Source organism: Ursus maritimus, unplaced genomic scaffold (assembly GCF_017311325.1).
Source record: "Ursus maritimus isolate PB19 unplaced genomic scaffold, ASM1731132v1 scaffold_16, whole genome shotgun sequence".
Classification (NCBI taxonomy): domain Eukaryota; kingdom Metazoa; phylum Chordata; class Mammalia; order Carnivora; family Ursidae; genus Ursus; species Ursus maritimus.
This window is the reverse complement of record NW_024424008.1, coordinates 4606021-4622900: the sequence shown is the minus strand read 5'-3', so window position 1 is coordinate 4622900 and position 16880 is coordinate 4606021. Positions and strand designations below refer to the sequence as shown.

At 53.6% G+C, this 16880-nt stretch overlaps 1 protein-coding gene and 1 long non-coding RNA gene across 3 annotated transcripts in view; one reads left to right on the top strand and one right to left on the bottom strand.

Annotated features, from left to right (window-relative positions):
- The window catches only part of DENND2B (DENN domain containing 2B), a 99407-nt gene that overhangs the window by 69133 nt on the left and 13394 nt on the right, over positions 1-16880 (top strand). The window contains exons 4-11 of one of the 2 annotated variants that reach the window (XM_008683803.2): positions 33-169; positions 7757-7908; positions 9410-9625; positions 10559-10655; positions 11264-11308; positions 12273-12457; positions 13732-13841; positions 14059-14128. In XM_008683803.2, coding sequence (XP_008682025.2) covers positions 33-169; positions 7757-7908; positions 9410-9625; positions 10559-10655; positions 11264-11308; positions 12273-12457; positions 13732-13841; positions 14059-14128 — 1012 coding nt within the window. The remainder of the gene's footprint in view (positions 1-32; positions 170-7756; positions 7909-9409; positions 9626-10558; positions 10656-11263; positions 11309-12272; positions 12458-13731; positions 13842-14058; positions 14129-16880) is intronic. The other variant, XM_040630754.1, reaches the window with a different exon arrangement.
- LOC121102868 lies at positions 12988-16871 on the bottom strand. Its single transcript, XR_005834969.1, has 3 exons — positions 16111-16871; positions 14560-14659; positions 12988-13047 (listed from the first exon to the last, which is right to left on the bottom strand). It is a non-coding gene; the product is annotated as an uncharacterized LOC121102868 (long non-coding RNA).

Genomic DNA, 16880 nt, shown 5'->3' with positions numbered 1-16880 from the left:
GCTGGAATGACTCATGCTCTTGTTATCCACAGAAAATCCTTTGAGTTTGAGGATGCATCCAGTCTCCAGTCCCTGTACCCCTCTTCTCCCACTGAGAATGGTACTGAGAGCCAACCCAAGTTTGGATCCAAAAGCACTTTAGAAGAGAATGCCTATGAAGATATTGTGGGTAAGCTGGGGCAGAGCTGGTGGGCTGGCTCGTCGCTGGGTGCCGCAGAGCAGGCTGTTAACAGGAGGCACATTCCCCGGTTCCACTGCATTCACCGTGGGCAGACTTGGCCCAGCTTCTGGAACTTCTCAAGAAGATGGGCACCAGAGGAAGTAGCTTAGCAAAGGCTGAGCAGCTGAGAAATTAAAGCCTGACCTTGAGTGAACTGAAACCCAAAGGGCTTCTGGGACCACAAAAAGGGGAAAACCACATCATCCTTTTTTTTTTTTTTTTTTTCAGAAGACTTCCTTAGTTATATGTCCTTCCTTAGCTATATGTCCTTAGGCAAATCACTTTTCTGAGACCTCTGTCTTCTCTTACAAAGGGATGATGATGACGTTATGATGTTAATAATAATAATAGTAATAATACTTTAAGGGATAAGTATTAGGATTCAGTGAGATAAAATGTTGATCAAAGTACCTAGCATATTGCCTCGTCCTTAATATCTGTCTCCTACTTTCCCTTAAAGTGATGTCAAGAAAGCATCTGAGAGGGGCGCCTGGGTGGCACAGCGGGTTAATCGTCTACCTTCGGCTCAGGGCGTGATCCCGGCGTTACGGGATCGAGTCCCACATCAGGCTCTTCCGCTATGAGCCTGCTTCTTCCTCTCCCACTCCCCCTGCTTGTGTTCCCTCTCTCACTGGCTGTCTCTCTCTGTCGAATAAATAAATAAAATCTTTAAAAAAAAAAAAAAAAAGAAAGAAAGAAAGCATCTGAGATTTTACTCTGCTTGCAAACAAGTTTAGCCCTCCCCAGTTTTGCAGAGGCTGACAGAAGACCCCAGACTCTTGGATCGGAGACAAAGGACTTTATTGCTCACGGCACAGCAGGAGGCATGAACTCCGTGTTCATGTGGGTTCCCCTTGCTCCCGGGTCCCATGAAGGAGTGTAGAGGAGGTCCAAGCAGAGGCTATACACACAGCGGGTCTGTGTGCAAGCTGAGGAACTCGAAGCTTAAGGAACCCCAGTCTTTTCAGGGGGTGGCTAGCAAACGTGCTCAACCTTTGCCCCACAAAGAGACCTTATCTTTATTCTGGTTAGGAAACATATCTGCCTCTACCCTCCGGGGAGACCTCTCTCTGTCTTCTGAGGTTGTTTGCTATACATCTTTGAAATGGTAGTCTCTGGATGGTTCGTTCTTGCTCAAAAGTCAGAAATGTAAGGTACCATGGAGAATTGTCCTTTAACAACTGGGAAGACTTGGTGTTGGCAAACCTGTGTTCCAGGGTCAACAAAAAACCAACAGACTGGGTTGGGGTGGGTTTATTTTGGGCTTTCATTTTAATTCTGGCCTCATTCTCTTCAGTGGGTGCTTCAGTTTTGTTCAAGTAATGTGCTATGTGTGAGTGTAGACCACTCGAGAGAAGCAGTGTGCTTGTGCACTTGACCCTCCTCTCCCATCTCTGGCTCGGTCTCATCTCTGTGTTAGCCCTTGAGGTTGGAGACCATAGTCTTAGTTAACGCATCAGAGAGAGAAGTGGCCCTGGTGGAGAACCCTCCAGATTCTCCTAAGACTGGGGAATCTTCGGAAGAGAGGTCATCTATTCCCTCATTTGATCTGAGCCATCAGTTTCATTACTTTCTCCTTACAACCTGCTGGGCCAGCTCGGATCCACATGGGCGCTGCTTCCCCAGGAACAGAGTGCGTAGTATATAGCCTTCCAAAATCAGGTCATGACGGAAGACTGTGGGAGTGGGATCCCTAGAATAGCAAAAGGGTTTAGGGAGGGAGGCCTTTTCCCTTGACACTGGGAAAAAGCTTTGTACACATGGTCCCCAGAGTTGAGGTCAAGAGCTGTGGGGATCAGAGGCACAACCCCGTCTTCCTCACCACTGCTGCTGCAGGGTACATTCCTGTGTCCGCTAGCTGAGAAGAAATCGGAATGTGTTCTTTCTGCCGGGGCCCTCGGGAGCCCCCAGTGCGGCTGCGGCCGTGGGCAGAGGAGGTTCTTAGCCCCTCCTCCCCCAGCACGGCGGGCTCTGCCCACGCCGTGCTCCTCTTCTCTGAGAAGGCTTCGCAGCCTGTCTGGGCTGTCCAGGCATTTCGGGTGGGGAGATGGATGTTTTTGCACCAACTGGATGGAAATAAGAGAAAGAGATGCTTCAGCCATTTCTCCCTGTCCAGAGTTCCACCATCCAGGCTGTGTTTGGGCTTGTTTGGGGACCATGTCTGGTGGGGTGGGGGGAGATGAGAATTTGAGGGGCACTGTCCTGGGCAACAGAGCTGTTCTTTGGGCCTTCTTCGGTCGGGTTAGAGAGAACAGGAGACAGGGAAGCAAGGGCGTCTGGGCCTCAGTCTTGGACTCAGCAGAGGGGTCTTTCTGCCACTTTGGGATGCTGCTCGAGGAGGGAAGGAAATAGCGGAGCGGCGTGGCTGCTTCCTGAACGGATGAGCTAGAGCTAGGGGTAAGGGCTGGGATGGGATGAGGCCGCGGTGGGGGCGTGTTTCTTCACTGCTCACCTAGCTTCTGGATTCGGAGCATTGTGCAGAGAGTAGGGGAGGAGGAGTCGGGAGGGTGTTTTAAGGAGGGCAGGGGAGTGACCCAGGCACCTGGGTTTTGCTTCAGCCTTGTGTCGTGTTCAGCATCTGGAATTAGCTCAGTGCCCTGGACACGGCTTCCTCCTTTGTGTCCCCCACAACGGCACTGGCTGAATTTCTAGACCAGGGAGGCTAGAGGGAAATATAAGAGAGAATATCTCTTTCTCTTAGATTCAGGTTGATCTATCCCTTTCTCCTTCCCTGGAGACAGGCCCAAGAATTTGGACCCCCCAGAGGCTTCACAGGGGCCCTCGTTGCTGAACTCTGAATGTCAGTTTCACTTTTGCCTGGGGTTGACAGGTGCCGTGGACTCCCAGGAGCCTTCTCTTCTGTTCTTGGCCCAGCCTGTGCTCTGTGCGGTTACGGTCGTTTCTGGTTCTGTGTGGATTAAGCAACTCTTCTCCAGCCTCGCTCACACAGGGACAGACAAAGCTGTGTTTCGGGTGTGTGATAATGGGGCTGGGGGGGGGGCAGGGAGCACCCGTGTTAAATCTCTGTCTTGGGGACCAGCTGACTGGATTGGAGTTTCTGGTCTGTTAGAGGTTGAGGGTCAGTTGGCCCAGAAACTAACATGTCTTCTCTGTGAGCGGTGGACTTGAACGAGGGGCCTCGGGGAATTTGTTGGCCTCCTGCCCACATCAGGCATGACGCCTGGGGACCTGGGGTGGGATATTCCAAGACAGGCTGAGGTTTATCCTGCTAATTTGCAATAGAGGGGTTCAAAAATAAAGTTACTGCCTTGCTGCTTCCTGAGGCTGTTAATTCTCGCCTGTCCAAGTTGACATCTGCCCCTGGAAGATGCTGCTATTCCACAAAGCCTTACAATCGTTTGCATTCTGAGCCTGACACTTAAAAATGCACCCAAGGAAGCAGCTTGTTAGGGAGTTATGTGGAGTGGCCTCGGCGCCTGACCAGGGAGCCTGGACTGCATTCCTGCAGAGATTCCCACTCCCATCAGCTAGTTGGGGCTGAGGGAGAGTTTCCAGGAACTTGAGCGGGATGAGAGCTGGGGACAGGGCCAGTCAGCCCGACAGCAAAGCTTTTTGAGCTTCTGCTCTCTCTGTCTTCTTCTCTCAGTTGTCCCCAGGCTGGAGAAGAGTGAGGCACAGAGGGTCCCTAAGCGCATTGAGGCTGCAGCCCAGGAGGAACGGTGCCGGGGCAGTTGGAGAAAGATGTCCAGGTCTGGAGGGTGGGTAACAGCTGGCCCCTTAGAGCTCCCTACCTGATGGGCTGTGTGTTGGGGGGGAGGTGGCTTTATCCTGGCCCTCTGTCCACTGCGTGAAGGAGGGGAAGAGGCTGAGCAGCAGGAGAAACAGCTGGTTGGAACTGGGAGAGGTTTTGACAGGGAAGCCTCAGACCCAGGGCCCTAGCCAGGGTATGGTCAGGAAGCTTAGGATTCTGTTGAGAGAAATTTCTCAGTGTCTGTGCACTTACACACCTCTTCCCTAACTGGTTCTTCTAGTTGTGCGTGTGTTGCGTGAGTGCTGTTTGGTGTGTGTGGTTAATGACCAAAGGACCTGTGGGGACGAGTGGGGGCAGGGCTGGGTGGGGCTGGTTGCTTCCTTCAAGATGATGAGTGTGGTAAGTTTGGGCTCTGACTAGCCCCTTTAAAAGAGTGCAAAGCAAACATTCTTGGCGATGCCCTTGTTCCATATCTCATCAGCAAAGCTGGGAAGGGTTCAGACCTCTGGCTTCCCCAGCTGGGCTTGATGAGATGGGGCTGCTCAGCACCAGGCTTCTGGGGAAGAGGGCCCACCTCTTCTCCCTCTCCTCGGGCAGACAGTGCGGCTCGCCCTCGAGGAATCCGTGTGGGTGGGAATGCAGGTGACAGTCTGGTGGTCTACCAGGCTTCCTGTCTCCCATCCATGCTCCTGCTAACTCTTCACCGTGTCTCTCCACTCAGCTTGCCTGACCTTGCTGTAGTCCTGTTGCCCCGAGAAGTTCTGAGCCCTATTCCCCAGCCTTCCTCCTCTCCCGACTCTGAGCCATTGCTTTGGGATTAATTTTCTCTCAGCAGTTTCGGGTGTGGTTCTCCTCGGGGCCTGCTTGGTCTCTGCATATTCTCCCCAGCCCCTGGGCACCCTTACTCCCCGGAGGGATGACTGGGAGTCTGTCTGTGAGACAGCTCCAGAACGGTGGCCGGGAACAATCTAGGCCATAGAGAGTAGCAGGTGAATGAGGGCTGTGAGGGCCCAGCGAAGGCTGGGGAGGCAGGGCCTGGGCTGGGGCCAGCAGTCATTTCGTGGAGCAGTGATGAGTGCCCTGGTTCTATCAGAGAGGATTTTAAACATTGCTGAAGAAGAAAGAGGCTGGTGTTAAGGCTGGGAAGGCAGGAGGAACAGGCTTTTGAGGTTTTCCTGAAATTTTGTTTCCAAAGGCAATACCAGTACTGAGACCCTGCTGTTCCCAACCGTTTTCTCCCAGGTTGTCATTGACGTGCCTCAGTGTTGGGCATCAATTACTTCCCTGGGCCTCAGTCTCCTACATCTGTTTCTTGGAGCTCTGGATTTTGTATCAGTGTTCAAAGCTCTGATTCTTGGGGAAGAAAGGAGGAGAAGGAAGGAGGGAGGAAAGAGAGTTTGCCTTGGGAGTCATGTCATGGCACTCAATCTATTAGGAAGTTTAGAAACATCTATCCAAGGCAGTGGTTCCTAACAGGCAGGGGGTAATTTCTCCCTCCCTCCCTTCCTTCCTTCCTTCCTTCCTTCCTTCCTTCCTTCCTTCCTTCCTTCCTTCCTTCCATCTTTCCCTCCCTCCCTCTCCGCCCTTTGCCATCCGTGCATGCATGCATTTATCCATCTGCTCAGGGGACATTTGACAGTATCTGGAGACATTTTTGGTTCTTACAACTGAGGGGATGCTACTGTCATCTAGTGGATTCAGGCCAGGGTTGCTGCTAAGCATCCTACAAATGCACAGGAGAGTCCACCACCACGAGAATCATCCAGCCCCAAATGTCAGTACTTTGGAGAAACTCTGATCTAAGGGAGTTGAGACAAGGTCATCCTGTTGGTTCCGGGGTGATGATAAGGACTCTGGCTGGTCATCCATACAGCCCAAGGCAGTTTGGATTTGATGAGCTTGGAATAAATGTTCTTCCTGCCCCCATCTGAACAGTGATGCTCTGGTCCTATTTCCCAAGATCAGGAAGATTGTGTCCTGGCATTCTTAAGTCCTTGATCCCCCCACCTCATCAATACGGGTTATATATTGGAGAGGGACCGAGAAGTACTGAGTCTCCCGTGCCTCTTCCCTAAGAGCCCAGAGTGGGGTAGGCTGCATGCCAGTTTTGATGCTTGTCTTCTTGAGCAGGGTTGCCGGGCCGGCTCTGCTTAGTCAGGACTCTGGAATGGAGACCAGTCATCCTTATAGCATGGCTGTGTTACAGGAAGACGTCTGCTCAGTTGCTGGGGACTCTGCTCGGTGCTCGGAATCACTTCATCCAGTCCTCGATCCTATGTTGACCCATTCTTGACTCAGACCTTCAAGAGATTGGTGTTGCTCCCTGGCTGCCTGATTAGCTGTGACAGAAATCCTGCCTTCACACCTCCTCCCTCCCCTACCTCTGTGAAGGCACTTCCTAAATTCAGTATAGTTTTCCATGGTAGTAATAAGTAGATAGCCCCAGTTTGGGGCGGGGGGGAATCTTGACTTCGGCAATCGAGAATTCTGTAAGCATATAGGGATTGGTTTTTCTCCTGTGTCCCATCCTAGGAAAGCCTACACTCCCAGTGGCCTTATTTCTAGTCCTGTAGCTCTTTCCTCTGCCTGCTCCCTGAGAGGCACATCTGGGCATCTGCAGGGCTCAGCGGTCACCAGGCTCCAGCCTGCTGCTGAACAGAGAGAAGAGGAGTGAGCCCTGTTCTCTTCATGAGAGAACTCTCACCCCCAGCAGAGGTTGCCCAGGTCCCCAGTCCCAGACAGGGGCGTCGATGTGGCAGGGGGGATATGGAAAGACAAGGGAAGGGGAGCAGAGGGCCACATCACTCACAGTGCCCACAGATCTGCGGCAGGATTGCGCCAGGACTGACCTGGCGCACGATGTTCCTGAGGCATAGGAAAGTCCAGGTTTGTGTAGCGGGGAAAGGGGCAGGCAGGAGGGCTATGGGAAGGAGTTGCTTTTACGGGCAGGGACTGTGCTTTCCTCTCCCTGAAGTTTGCTGGCCGTGCCAGTATGGTGCCTGCCGCCAGGCCGTTAGTCATTAATATTAGCCATTAGTCCTGAGAAGCCAAAACTCCCCACCCTCACCTCTGGCGCAGATGGCTATCGGGCCTTTCACACCTCCCCTTGTCACAGCAGGAGGGCTTGTTCCAAAAGAGGAGTGAAGACCCTTCTCTTCTTGCGAGGCCAGTGAGGCCAGTGGTGGAGGAAACCGAGTGGCCCTGTAGTGGGAGCGGTTCGTGGAGCAGAGAATGACTGAGCTGTCACCACTTGGCTCACCCCGTTCTGGTGTGGGGTTACCTGTGGGCCAGATGGCAGAGCTGCCCTGAGACAGTCGGTGCACAGTATAGTAAGTGAGAGGGAGGCCTGGCAGCCCCTGCTCCTTGTAGTTTGGTAGTGTTCCTCCGTGCTGAGTCCCCAGAGTGGGTCCTCAGGGAGCGTGGGTAGCGGCACAGCCGTGTGACCTCTGAAGGCCTTTCCTACCTTGAACTGCTCATCTCTGGGGCTTTCACAGCAGGAGGACTGGAGCCAAGGAATGAAGCCTGGTGCTGGCTTTGTCCTCTGGCTGGGCACAGGCAGGGGTAGCTGAGCCAGTCTTGTGCAATCTCTGAATTTATAAAGCAGAGCCAGATGAGGCTGAGCGAACTGGGGGTGGGGGGTGTGCTTCTGGACTTGGAGCCGGGATCTGTTTGTAGCCTCCCCACTGCAGACGGGCAGCTGTATGACTCATGGGCTGAAGGGCCAGGCCGAAGCCATTCTCTTTGGTTCACAGGAATTCTGCTTGTTTATTTGTGAGTGTTTCCTCCTTCCCTTCTCCCAGTCTCTGACTTCTCCCCCTCTGCAGGAGATCTGCCCAAGGAGAATCCATATGAGGATGTGGACTTAAAGAGCCGAAGAGCAGGACGAAAATCCCAGCAACTGTCTGAAAACTCCTTGGACTCTTTGCACAGGATGTGGGGTCCTCAGGACAGGAAGTACAACAACCCACCCGCTCAGGTAACGGCGGCCCCGACTTGGGCCAGCACAAGGGCCACAGTGGAGGCCTGTCCTACCAGGGAGTGGGCCCACTTCCACTCACACTCTTTCCCTCACTAGTGCTTGGCAAAGGAGGTGACCTCAGGAAAGAGCTCTGCACGCAGGGACTTCTGCCATGTTGAAATCCTTGTGGGCAAGTGAGATGTGCTCCCGGGGCACCCTGCCCTCCGTGCTTCCCTTCACTACTCAAGCTCTGCGCTGCAAGACGGAGGCATGAGCCCCGGCTGCCTTTTGTCCTATCATTGTTCCTGCTCCCCTTCTGTGGCTAACAGGAAAATGGGGCCTGGTTGGAGTCTTGGTATTTGGCAGCTCTGGCAGAAATGATCTGGGAAGCAGGCATAGGCCCAAGAACCACATTTAGAGAGCTAGACAGGTGTCTACCAGACCTGGAGCCACTCGTGTTGGAGGGAATAAGACTGAATCTTCAAGGAATGGACTGATAGAAGGCAGAATGAGAAAAAAGGTGAAGAGTCAAAGGAGACCATTAGACTTGAGCTCATTCTGGCCTTCTCCAGGGTGGACGGGAGGCAGGAGAAGGGAGGCGCTTTCTCGGACCTACACAGGCAACTCTAATTCTCTTTGCAAATGGAAGGTCCTGGACATTTTATAACATTGGCTGGAGAATACAGAAATTATTTCTTCTGGCTTTGGATGATGTAATCATTTTTATAAAGGGTTCACCTTTCTCATGTGCTGTATTCAAACAGGCTTCCACTGAATTTTTGTGGCCAGCCTGATTGGGTGGGAAGAGGACGCTGGGGGACGGGAGGAAGAAGGGCTGGCTGAAGAGTGATGAGAGACGATGCCAGATGCAGACAGCAGGTGGGAGGAGGGCCGAGTTGTCAGGGATGCTGCCCTTCTAGCAGAGAGCAGGATCTGCGGAGAGTAAGGTGCCTGTGTGGCAGGTGCTGATTTCGACCGAGGGAATAGATTGGGGCTGGGGAGGGGCAGCTGTGGTGAAGAAGCCACCCGGCTGTGAGGCCTGCCTTGCCGGGCTTTGGGAATGAGAGCCCAGAGCCCTTATGTTCTGCCTGGAAGAGGTGAGCAGGGCCGGGCTGCCATGTGGATTATGGCCCCTGCTAAAGAAGCCTTTTAGGACCCGGTCGGGGGCTGTGGGAGGGAGAGGAGTTCCATCAGCCAAGCTGAATAATGAGCAAAATCTGAGCCTTGTCCCAAAGCTCAGGAGGAGACCCCAGAAGTCTTGCTTGTCCTTTTCTTTCCACTCAGAAGAGAGCCCAGTTTTCTTAGCCTCTGTTTTCTTTTCTCTGGCAGGGGTGGTTCAGCTTCCTCTGTGGAAGCACGTATCTCATCTAGCCCTGACCTGCTGATTAGCAGCTGAGGTCTTATGAGAGGAAACCCAGGCAGAGGGAAATTCCAGGGTGGGATTTGGGGGAGCCAGGGATGCCAGCCAAGGAAGGCATCTGTGCTGAACCCCTCTCCCACATCCTCTGCCCCATGCCAGCTCTCCCTGAAACCCAGCAGCCAGTCCCTGCGCAGTGGGAACTGGTCAGAGAGGAAGAGCCACCGGCTGCCGCGATTGCCCAAGAGGCACAGCCATGACGACATGCTGCTGCTGGCTCAGCTGAGCCTGCCGTCTTCACCCTCCAGCCTCAACGAGGACAGCCTCAGCACCACCAGCGAGCTGCTGTCCAGTCGCAGGGCCCGCCGCATTCCTAAGGTAGCCTCCCCAGAGGAGCCGCCCGGGGCTGGCTGGGCAGGTGGGGGGGCAGGTGGGCAGCTCTCTCCCCCCCCTTCCTTCCCTAATCTGGGGGTGCTTCCTCAGTTCTCCTTGAATAAATTCTAGGCCCTTGCACTGGCCTTTCTTTTTCATCTGGTTAATTCCCAGTCTTATTACCAAAGATGCGTTAAGTGATTCGTGGGTGCACAGATGTTAGGGGAGGGACAGTCTAGCTTCTCCCCCAGGGAGCACTCCATGCTGTTGAGTGACCGGAAACCAGTCCTTTAGGAGACTCCCCGTTAGTGAGTGTGGGGTGTGCACTTGGAGATCTCTGTGCACACGTAAACAATTTCTAGGCTTTGAAAGGCCTCGGACTCAAACCTCAGTCTTCCTTTCTCTAACTCTCAGAATTGAGAGTTCAGCAGTGATTTGCACACACAGGCAGTCAGACCCAAATCCCCAGCCCAAAGCGGCAGGATTTAGCCAAACGGTATTTTTAGCCTGCAAACAATGCTTGGGTATATTGGGAATTTAGCTCCTTCCTGTCGTGGCCCCAGGTTATAGCCTAGAGGGAAAGGCTCCAATCCTTGTTCCTGTTATTGCGTCTGAGGAGCTCTTTGTCTCCGTTGGTTCAGTGACTCTAGGGACCCAGAAGCTCCCATCCTGTGTAGTTTGATCACAGTTCCTTCCTCTGGGGAGCTAAGTTTCACATCCTTGTGTAGGGGCATGAGACCACTGAGGGGACGAGGCAGATGAGAGCCACCCGCCAGGCTGCACTTGGGGTCAGTGCAGTGGGGAGACCAGTACTGGGCCCAGTGCGGGGAGGGCAGAAAGCTTGCACCTTGAGGGAATAAATGGGCTACTAATCGCCTTCTTGGAAATAGGGGCAGCTGGTGTTAGGGTTATCTCACCTTCCCTGCTTTTCTCACCCAGCTTGTCCAAAGAATTAACTCCATCTACAATGCCAAGAGGGGAAAGAAGAGGTTAAAAAAGCTGTCTATGTCCAGCGTTGAGACAGCATCACTGAGAGGTATGGCCTTGATGTCTGAGCTGGTTCAGGTGTCTGCGGCCCTTGGGCAGTAGGAACAGGGAGAGGCACGGACCAGCCTCAGTTTACCCTTCTGTGGGCCAATCCCAGGATCCAGGACCCTCCTGCCTGCTAGGAGGGTAGAGTCCTACCAAGAAGTGGCACATAGAAGGGGAGGGCCAAAGAGGGAAGGAAAGCCCATGGGATGGGCTAGTTCAGGCTTTGGGCTCTGAGGCCCTGATGGGGGAGGTGGGTGTGGGAATCTGCTTCTGGCAAAAAGAAAGGCCAGACTTACTGAGCACTGTGGTCTGTTTCCCATTTCGAATCTTGGCGTCCTGGAGGCAGGCCCTGTGATCCAGGCCTGTAGGCCTCTCTGCTGGCTCATCCTCTAGCTTAGGCCTTCAGCAGCTTCCCCCAGATCAGGACTGGTTGCATAGGGGTTTGTACGGCGATTAGCACCTGTGGTTTGAGCTCAGAGGGACCCTGGGCCCAGGGGGTGCCCAGAAAAAGTATGATCCATCCCTTGCGAGAAGAGCTGGGAGGGGGCACAGGAAACGTTGGCTGTGGGGCAGTGGCTCAGTGAGCGTGCACTCCTGCTGTTACTTTTCCAGATGAGAATAGTGAGAGCGAGAGCGACTCCGACGACAGGTTCAAAGGTGAGGCGTGGCTCCGCAAGAGCACAGAACCCCTTCCCAGCCCTGGCTGTAGAGGCACCCCCCTTCCTCTGCACATATAGTTCCAAAGTCCCCAGCTGACCTGCTTTGGAGAGGCAACAGGCAGGCAGGATAGTGGCCAACAGAGCCAAGAGCTGTAGGGAAGGCCCCTCCTACTGCACGCAAGGCAGCCCTGTGAGGGTTGAACTCAGACATCCCCCTTCACCTGGACTTCCCCAGGGTATCGTCCACGAGAATTGGGTGCTAGATTTGCCAGGTAAGTGCTGTGAATCTGGAGGGTCAGAGGTGGGTTTTGAAGATTACAAGTACCTCTTGTAAGTAACTAAGAAGTGTGCCGGTCTGAGAAACTGGCCCTCTGGAGGCCCTGAGGCCACTTACCCCCCATATCCATAGAGAGGACTGACACCTCCCTGAAAAGGTTTTGGGAACTTCTTGTTCCAGCAGTCTTGGATAAATCTCCATTCTTTCTCTCCTGGGAAACCTGCCTCGACTTTGCTGGGTGGTGAAAGTATGTGGGAGCTAGCTCCCTCCTTCCCTCCTGCACTGGTCCCCCAGGCAAGTGGGCTAATGGACTTTGGGCTGGGGACAGGGACAGAGGGTCCAAGTCCAAGGACTCTGAGAGGGTCCCATATCTTCTTCTCCTATTGGGACTAGGCAGGGGTCGGTGGGTGCCAGTGATACAGCCCTGTCAGCCCCAGCCTAGCCTCCAGGAGCTCCAGAAGGCCCAGCGCAGCAGCTCCCTGCTGCAGGGCAGAGCCTTTGTGCAGGTGTAGACGCTTTGCTTCTGCCACGTCAACCCCATAACCCACGGTGAGAGGGTGTCAGACCAGGCTTCTACACTTAGAAGTGGTCCATGGAGGCAGAGCCTGAGACTGGGGTGGAGGGGGGCTAATGTGGGTCTGTGAGGATCCAGCCTGCCTGTCCGGTGACATCCGACCTGCCTCAGCCCACACGCAGCGCCTCGTCCACATCCAGTCGATGCTGAAACGCGCGCCCAGCTATCGGACCCTGGAGCTGGAACTGCTCGAGTGGCAGGAGCGGGAGCTTTTTGAGTACTTTGTGGTGGTGTCCCTCAAGAAGAAGCCATCTCGAAACACCTACCTCCCTGAAGTCTCCTACCAGTTTCCCAAGGTGAGGCCATCTCTCCCCCATCCCACCCCTCCTCTAGCACCTTCTGTTTGCCTGGCCCATCTCTGGAGCAAGAGAGATCCTGTTCTTGCCACAGCCACTCACCTCGCTGCAGCAGCCCTGAGCATGGTGCCTGCCAGCTAACAGGGAAGAGAGGGTTCCAGGGGTGTGGGTTTGGGCCAGTGCTTACCCAGAGGACGAGGGCCCAGAGAACACCTCCCAGTATGCTTAGAATAAAACCCAAACTGCTTATAAGGATGGCAGGGGACCTGTGGAAGGCCCCCCAATTCCTTCTCCTACTTTATTTCTCTTTTTTTAACCACTTTATTGAGACCGAATTCACATACTGTATAATTCAGCTATTTAAATATACGATTCAGTGACTTTTGATATATTCAGAGTTGTACAATCAATATTAGAACCTTTTTAAAAAAAGATTTATTTATTTTAGACAGAGAGCGAGAGCACAAGCAAGTGGGGGGAGGAGCAGAGGGGAAGGGAGAGGGAGAGGGAGAGAATATGAAGCAGACTCCATGCCCAGCATGGAGCCTGATACGGGGCTCCATCGCACAACCACGAGATCATGACCCGAGCTGAAACCAAGAGTCAGACGCTTAACCAACTGAGCCACTGAGGTGCCCCTAGAACGTTTTTATCACCCCAAAAGGAAACTCCGTACCCCATTAGTTGTCACTCCCCAACCCCCCACCTATCTTCCCTCTTTCCACACCTTCCCTTCCCACCACCAGCCAGCCAACCTGGCCTCCTTGCTCTCTACCTCTGCCTGGAATGTTCTTTCTTCAGCTCTGCACATGGCTGCCAGCTCTTTTTCATTCCTCATTCTCTGCCCAGACAGTACCTCTTCCAGGAGATCTTTCCAGATACCTAAAGTATCCCTCCTGCTGCCCAGTTCTCTCTGTCATGGCACCCTGTTTGTTTCCTTTGTCACACCCTTGGAGATCTCCTTGTCGATTGTCTCTCTCTCCTGACCACAACGTTGCCCACTTTGTTTTACTCAGTAGCCCCAGTGCGTGACACAGGGCCAGGTGCCACATAGAAAGCACTCATTTGGCACATACTGAATGAAAAATGATGACTCAGCTCACGCCCAGACCTCTCTGTAAGACTCGGGAATGGGGACGGGATTGCCGAGAAGCATGCCAGTTGGTAGGATGCCATCTAGAGCTCTCAGGGGAGGAGATGCTTCTCAGCACCCCGCCCCCCCCAGGATCCATGTCTTCTCTCTTCTATCTCTCCCCATATTCCTCTCCCTGCAGCTGGACCGACCCACCAAACAGATGCGGGAGGCAGAGGAGAGGCTCAAGGCCATTCCCCAGTTTTGCTTCCCTGATGCCAAGGACTGGCTTCCTGTGTCAGAGTATAGCAGGTGAGACCTGGCCTGGTCTGGCTGGAGGCAGGAAGGGGGCATAGCGTCCATTACTCCCACAGCAGGGGCAACTTCGTGGGACACCCCCGAGGCCCAGCCTCTGCTTTTACAGCAACCTAGCCCTTCACCTCCTCCCTGGGGGGGCATTCCCTCTTCTCGGGTACTGTTTCCAGGGTCCTCTGATCCTTCCCTGATGCCAGACCCCTCCCCATTCCAGTGAGACTTTCTCTTTCATGCTGACTGGGGAAGACGGCAGCAGACGCTTTGGCTACTGCAGGCGCTTACTGGTGAGTAGGGCCGTTCAGTCCTTGGGGGACTGGGCCCCCGTGTGTGTGTGCACCTTCTTCAACTCTAGCTTTATGAGATTCTACATTCTGCTTCCTTGTATGCTCCTTGAGGCCACCCCCGACACATACACACGCGTGTGCGTGCACACACACATGCAGGCAGGCGCACAGATGAGGCACTCCTGGGGTGGCAGCACTCAGAGTGACCCCTCCGATCAGGCCCCAGGATCTAAGATAAACTGCAATAAGAGGAGAGAATGGATCACCTTCTACTGGGCTGATCTGTGTTTTTAATTTTCCTACACTTCTTCTCACTCATTTCCCTCGGGCTCCTGGGCTCTGGCTGCTGTTGCTGGTTTGCAGGATCATGTCACCCCAGCAGTATGTGTGTGCATCAGATGGGTGGAGGACAACCTTCCTCATGCCCATACCTGGCCAGCTGATGTGAGGAGGCATCCTGTCCATGGTCTGGTAGTGTTGGAGGCTGAGGTGGACAGAGCAGTACCTTCTGTGGGATTCTGGGAGAGATGCCTGGAACACAGGGAAAAGGGAGGGTTTTGAAAATATAAGCCATGTTATATAGAGAGAAGCCCTTCCCCATCACCCTTCCTGTTAGTCCTGGGAAATAGATTGAGGGAAGGTAAAGAGAGAGCCCTGTTGTACTCTCCCCTGGAGCTCACTAGGGATGTTGTTGGTTTGGGCTATCAGCAGTGTTTCCGGGTTCCCGTGCCATCGTGGGACAAGGACTCACTAGATGCCAGTCTAGGGGCAGCTGAGAAGGATCCTAGGCAAGGGTCATGTATAGCAGGGACCCCAGACAAAGGATTCTGGGCCATTCATTCATTCATTCATTCATTCTGAAACATGTACCGTACTCCCACTGAGGGTCGGGCATCATGTTAAAGGCACATAAAGAGGAGTTAGATGTGAATCCAGTCCAGTCCTCGAGGAATTTTAGATAGTCTAGTAGAGGGGGTCAGACTGAATGTAGAAGGGAAGACAAAGGGAATAAACTACTCTTTAGGACCTATTATGTTCCAGGCTGGATGCCTGAAGTATGTCACCTGTTTTAATCCTTAGGGTAGTTCATGGAGTAGTACTCTGTCACTTTCTATAGATTAAGAAACTAAGACTCAGGGGGAATAACTTGCCCAGGACCACACAACCAGTGAGAGAAAGAGCCAGGATTGACTCTAAGTTCCTTAACACCAAGTCTGATACTCTTGCATAGCCCCAAAGGGTAGTCTGGGGAGAAGGGATATTTGGATATTGAATGGTGAGTAGGGCTAAGGGAATGTGGAGCAGTACGGATGCCAGGTGGGGAGCCAGGCAGAGGCCAGCATGCCCCCAGGTTCACCTGGGCCCGGAGAGGAGCATTCCTAAGGCTGCCTTTGCAGGAATAGTGATGCAGCAGGGCTGCTCCTTTGCAGCGGGCCTGCTGCCCCCAGGGAAGAGCATGTTTGTCCTGGCGTGCTCAGAGAGGGCTTGGGCTGGGTCCCTGCCAAGGGGGCTGGCACTAGCTCGGCATTCCTGCAGATTGGACACAATGATTCTAACCCAAATCCCACATACTTGATTTAATCACTTGGGGCTTTAGAGGAGGCGGGGGAGAGGGAAAGAGAGAGGAGTGAGTTTCAGGCCTAATATGGACAAAAACAGATTCTGCCTTCTCTTTAGATCTGTGACGTGTGGCCAGCAGGTTTGGAAACTGAAATAGACCCATCTGCATTTGCTTAGCAGCCTGCATGAGGGGCCAGCACCTGCTCTTCTGCCCCCTCCCTACTCGGCCTTGCCAGGCACTCAGGCCTCTGAGCCAGAGGCAGCCGCAGAGCCCTGCCAGCCCCCGGCTGGAGAAGTAGACTCCTGGGCCTCACCCCAACCTGCATTTGGGGACTCCAGGCCTGGGGAGCTCTCAGTGCACATCTCCTGCAGCCACTCACCTTTTCAATCCCCTTTTTCCTTTGCCCCCACTCCTAGCATACCTCTATTCTGTCTTTGCGTCCCTTTCCCTTCTGTCCTGTCAGAAGGCAGCATGCTTCTTCAAGACAGCAAATCAGACGCCAAGACGGACTCCTGGCTCCATGACTGTTAGATGCATGCCCTGGGGCAATGGCTTACTATGTTTGTAACTCAGTTTACTCATCTGTAAAATGCAGATGATAGCGCCCATGCACTCCCTCTCACAGGTCGTTGGTAAAGTACCAAGCCCCAGGCCTCAGATAGGGTAAACATTCAGTAAATAGTAGTTTGCTGCCCTTATCTATGTTGGGTTTGTCTTACTAGAATGGGGTGGATAGAGGAAGGGAGGCAAGGGGAACCTAGAATGGGGAAGTTTTACAGAATGTGCCCTGTGGGGGGCAGGGGACTCCATGGCTTGCTCCAGGAATGTACACAGGTTCTTTTCATGACCATTGCGTCCTCTGGATGCCCAGCCCTCGCCTTGTAAATCCACAAATCATCCTGTAGCTTCTGCGAGGCTGCTTCCTCCTTCGCCAGCCTCTGTCAGCGTCCTCCTTGGAGGATGTCAGCAGGAGTCTGGCCCCTGGGGCTGGAAGACCCAATGGAGGCTGAAGCCTGCCCCCCGAAGAAGAGTGCCAGCCTTTCCTCTGGGGGCCTGTTGAGTAGCGGTTTAGAAGAGGCTTGCAGTTGTCCACTCAATCAGTCCTTAGTCCTCGGTTGCCCGGGAAAAGGAGCCACATACAGTAATCGTGCCTTCTCTGTATCTGTCTGTCTCTCCTCCGCCTCGTCCGAC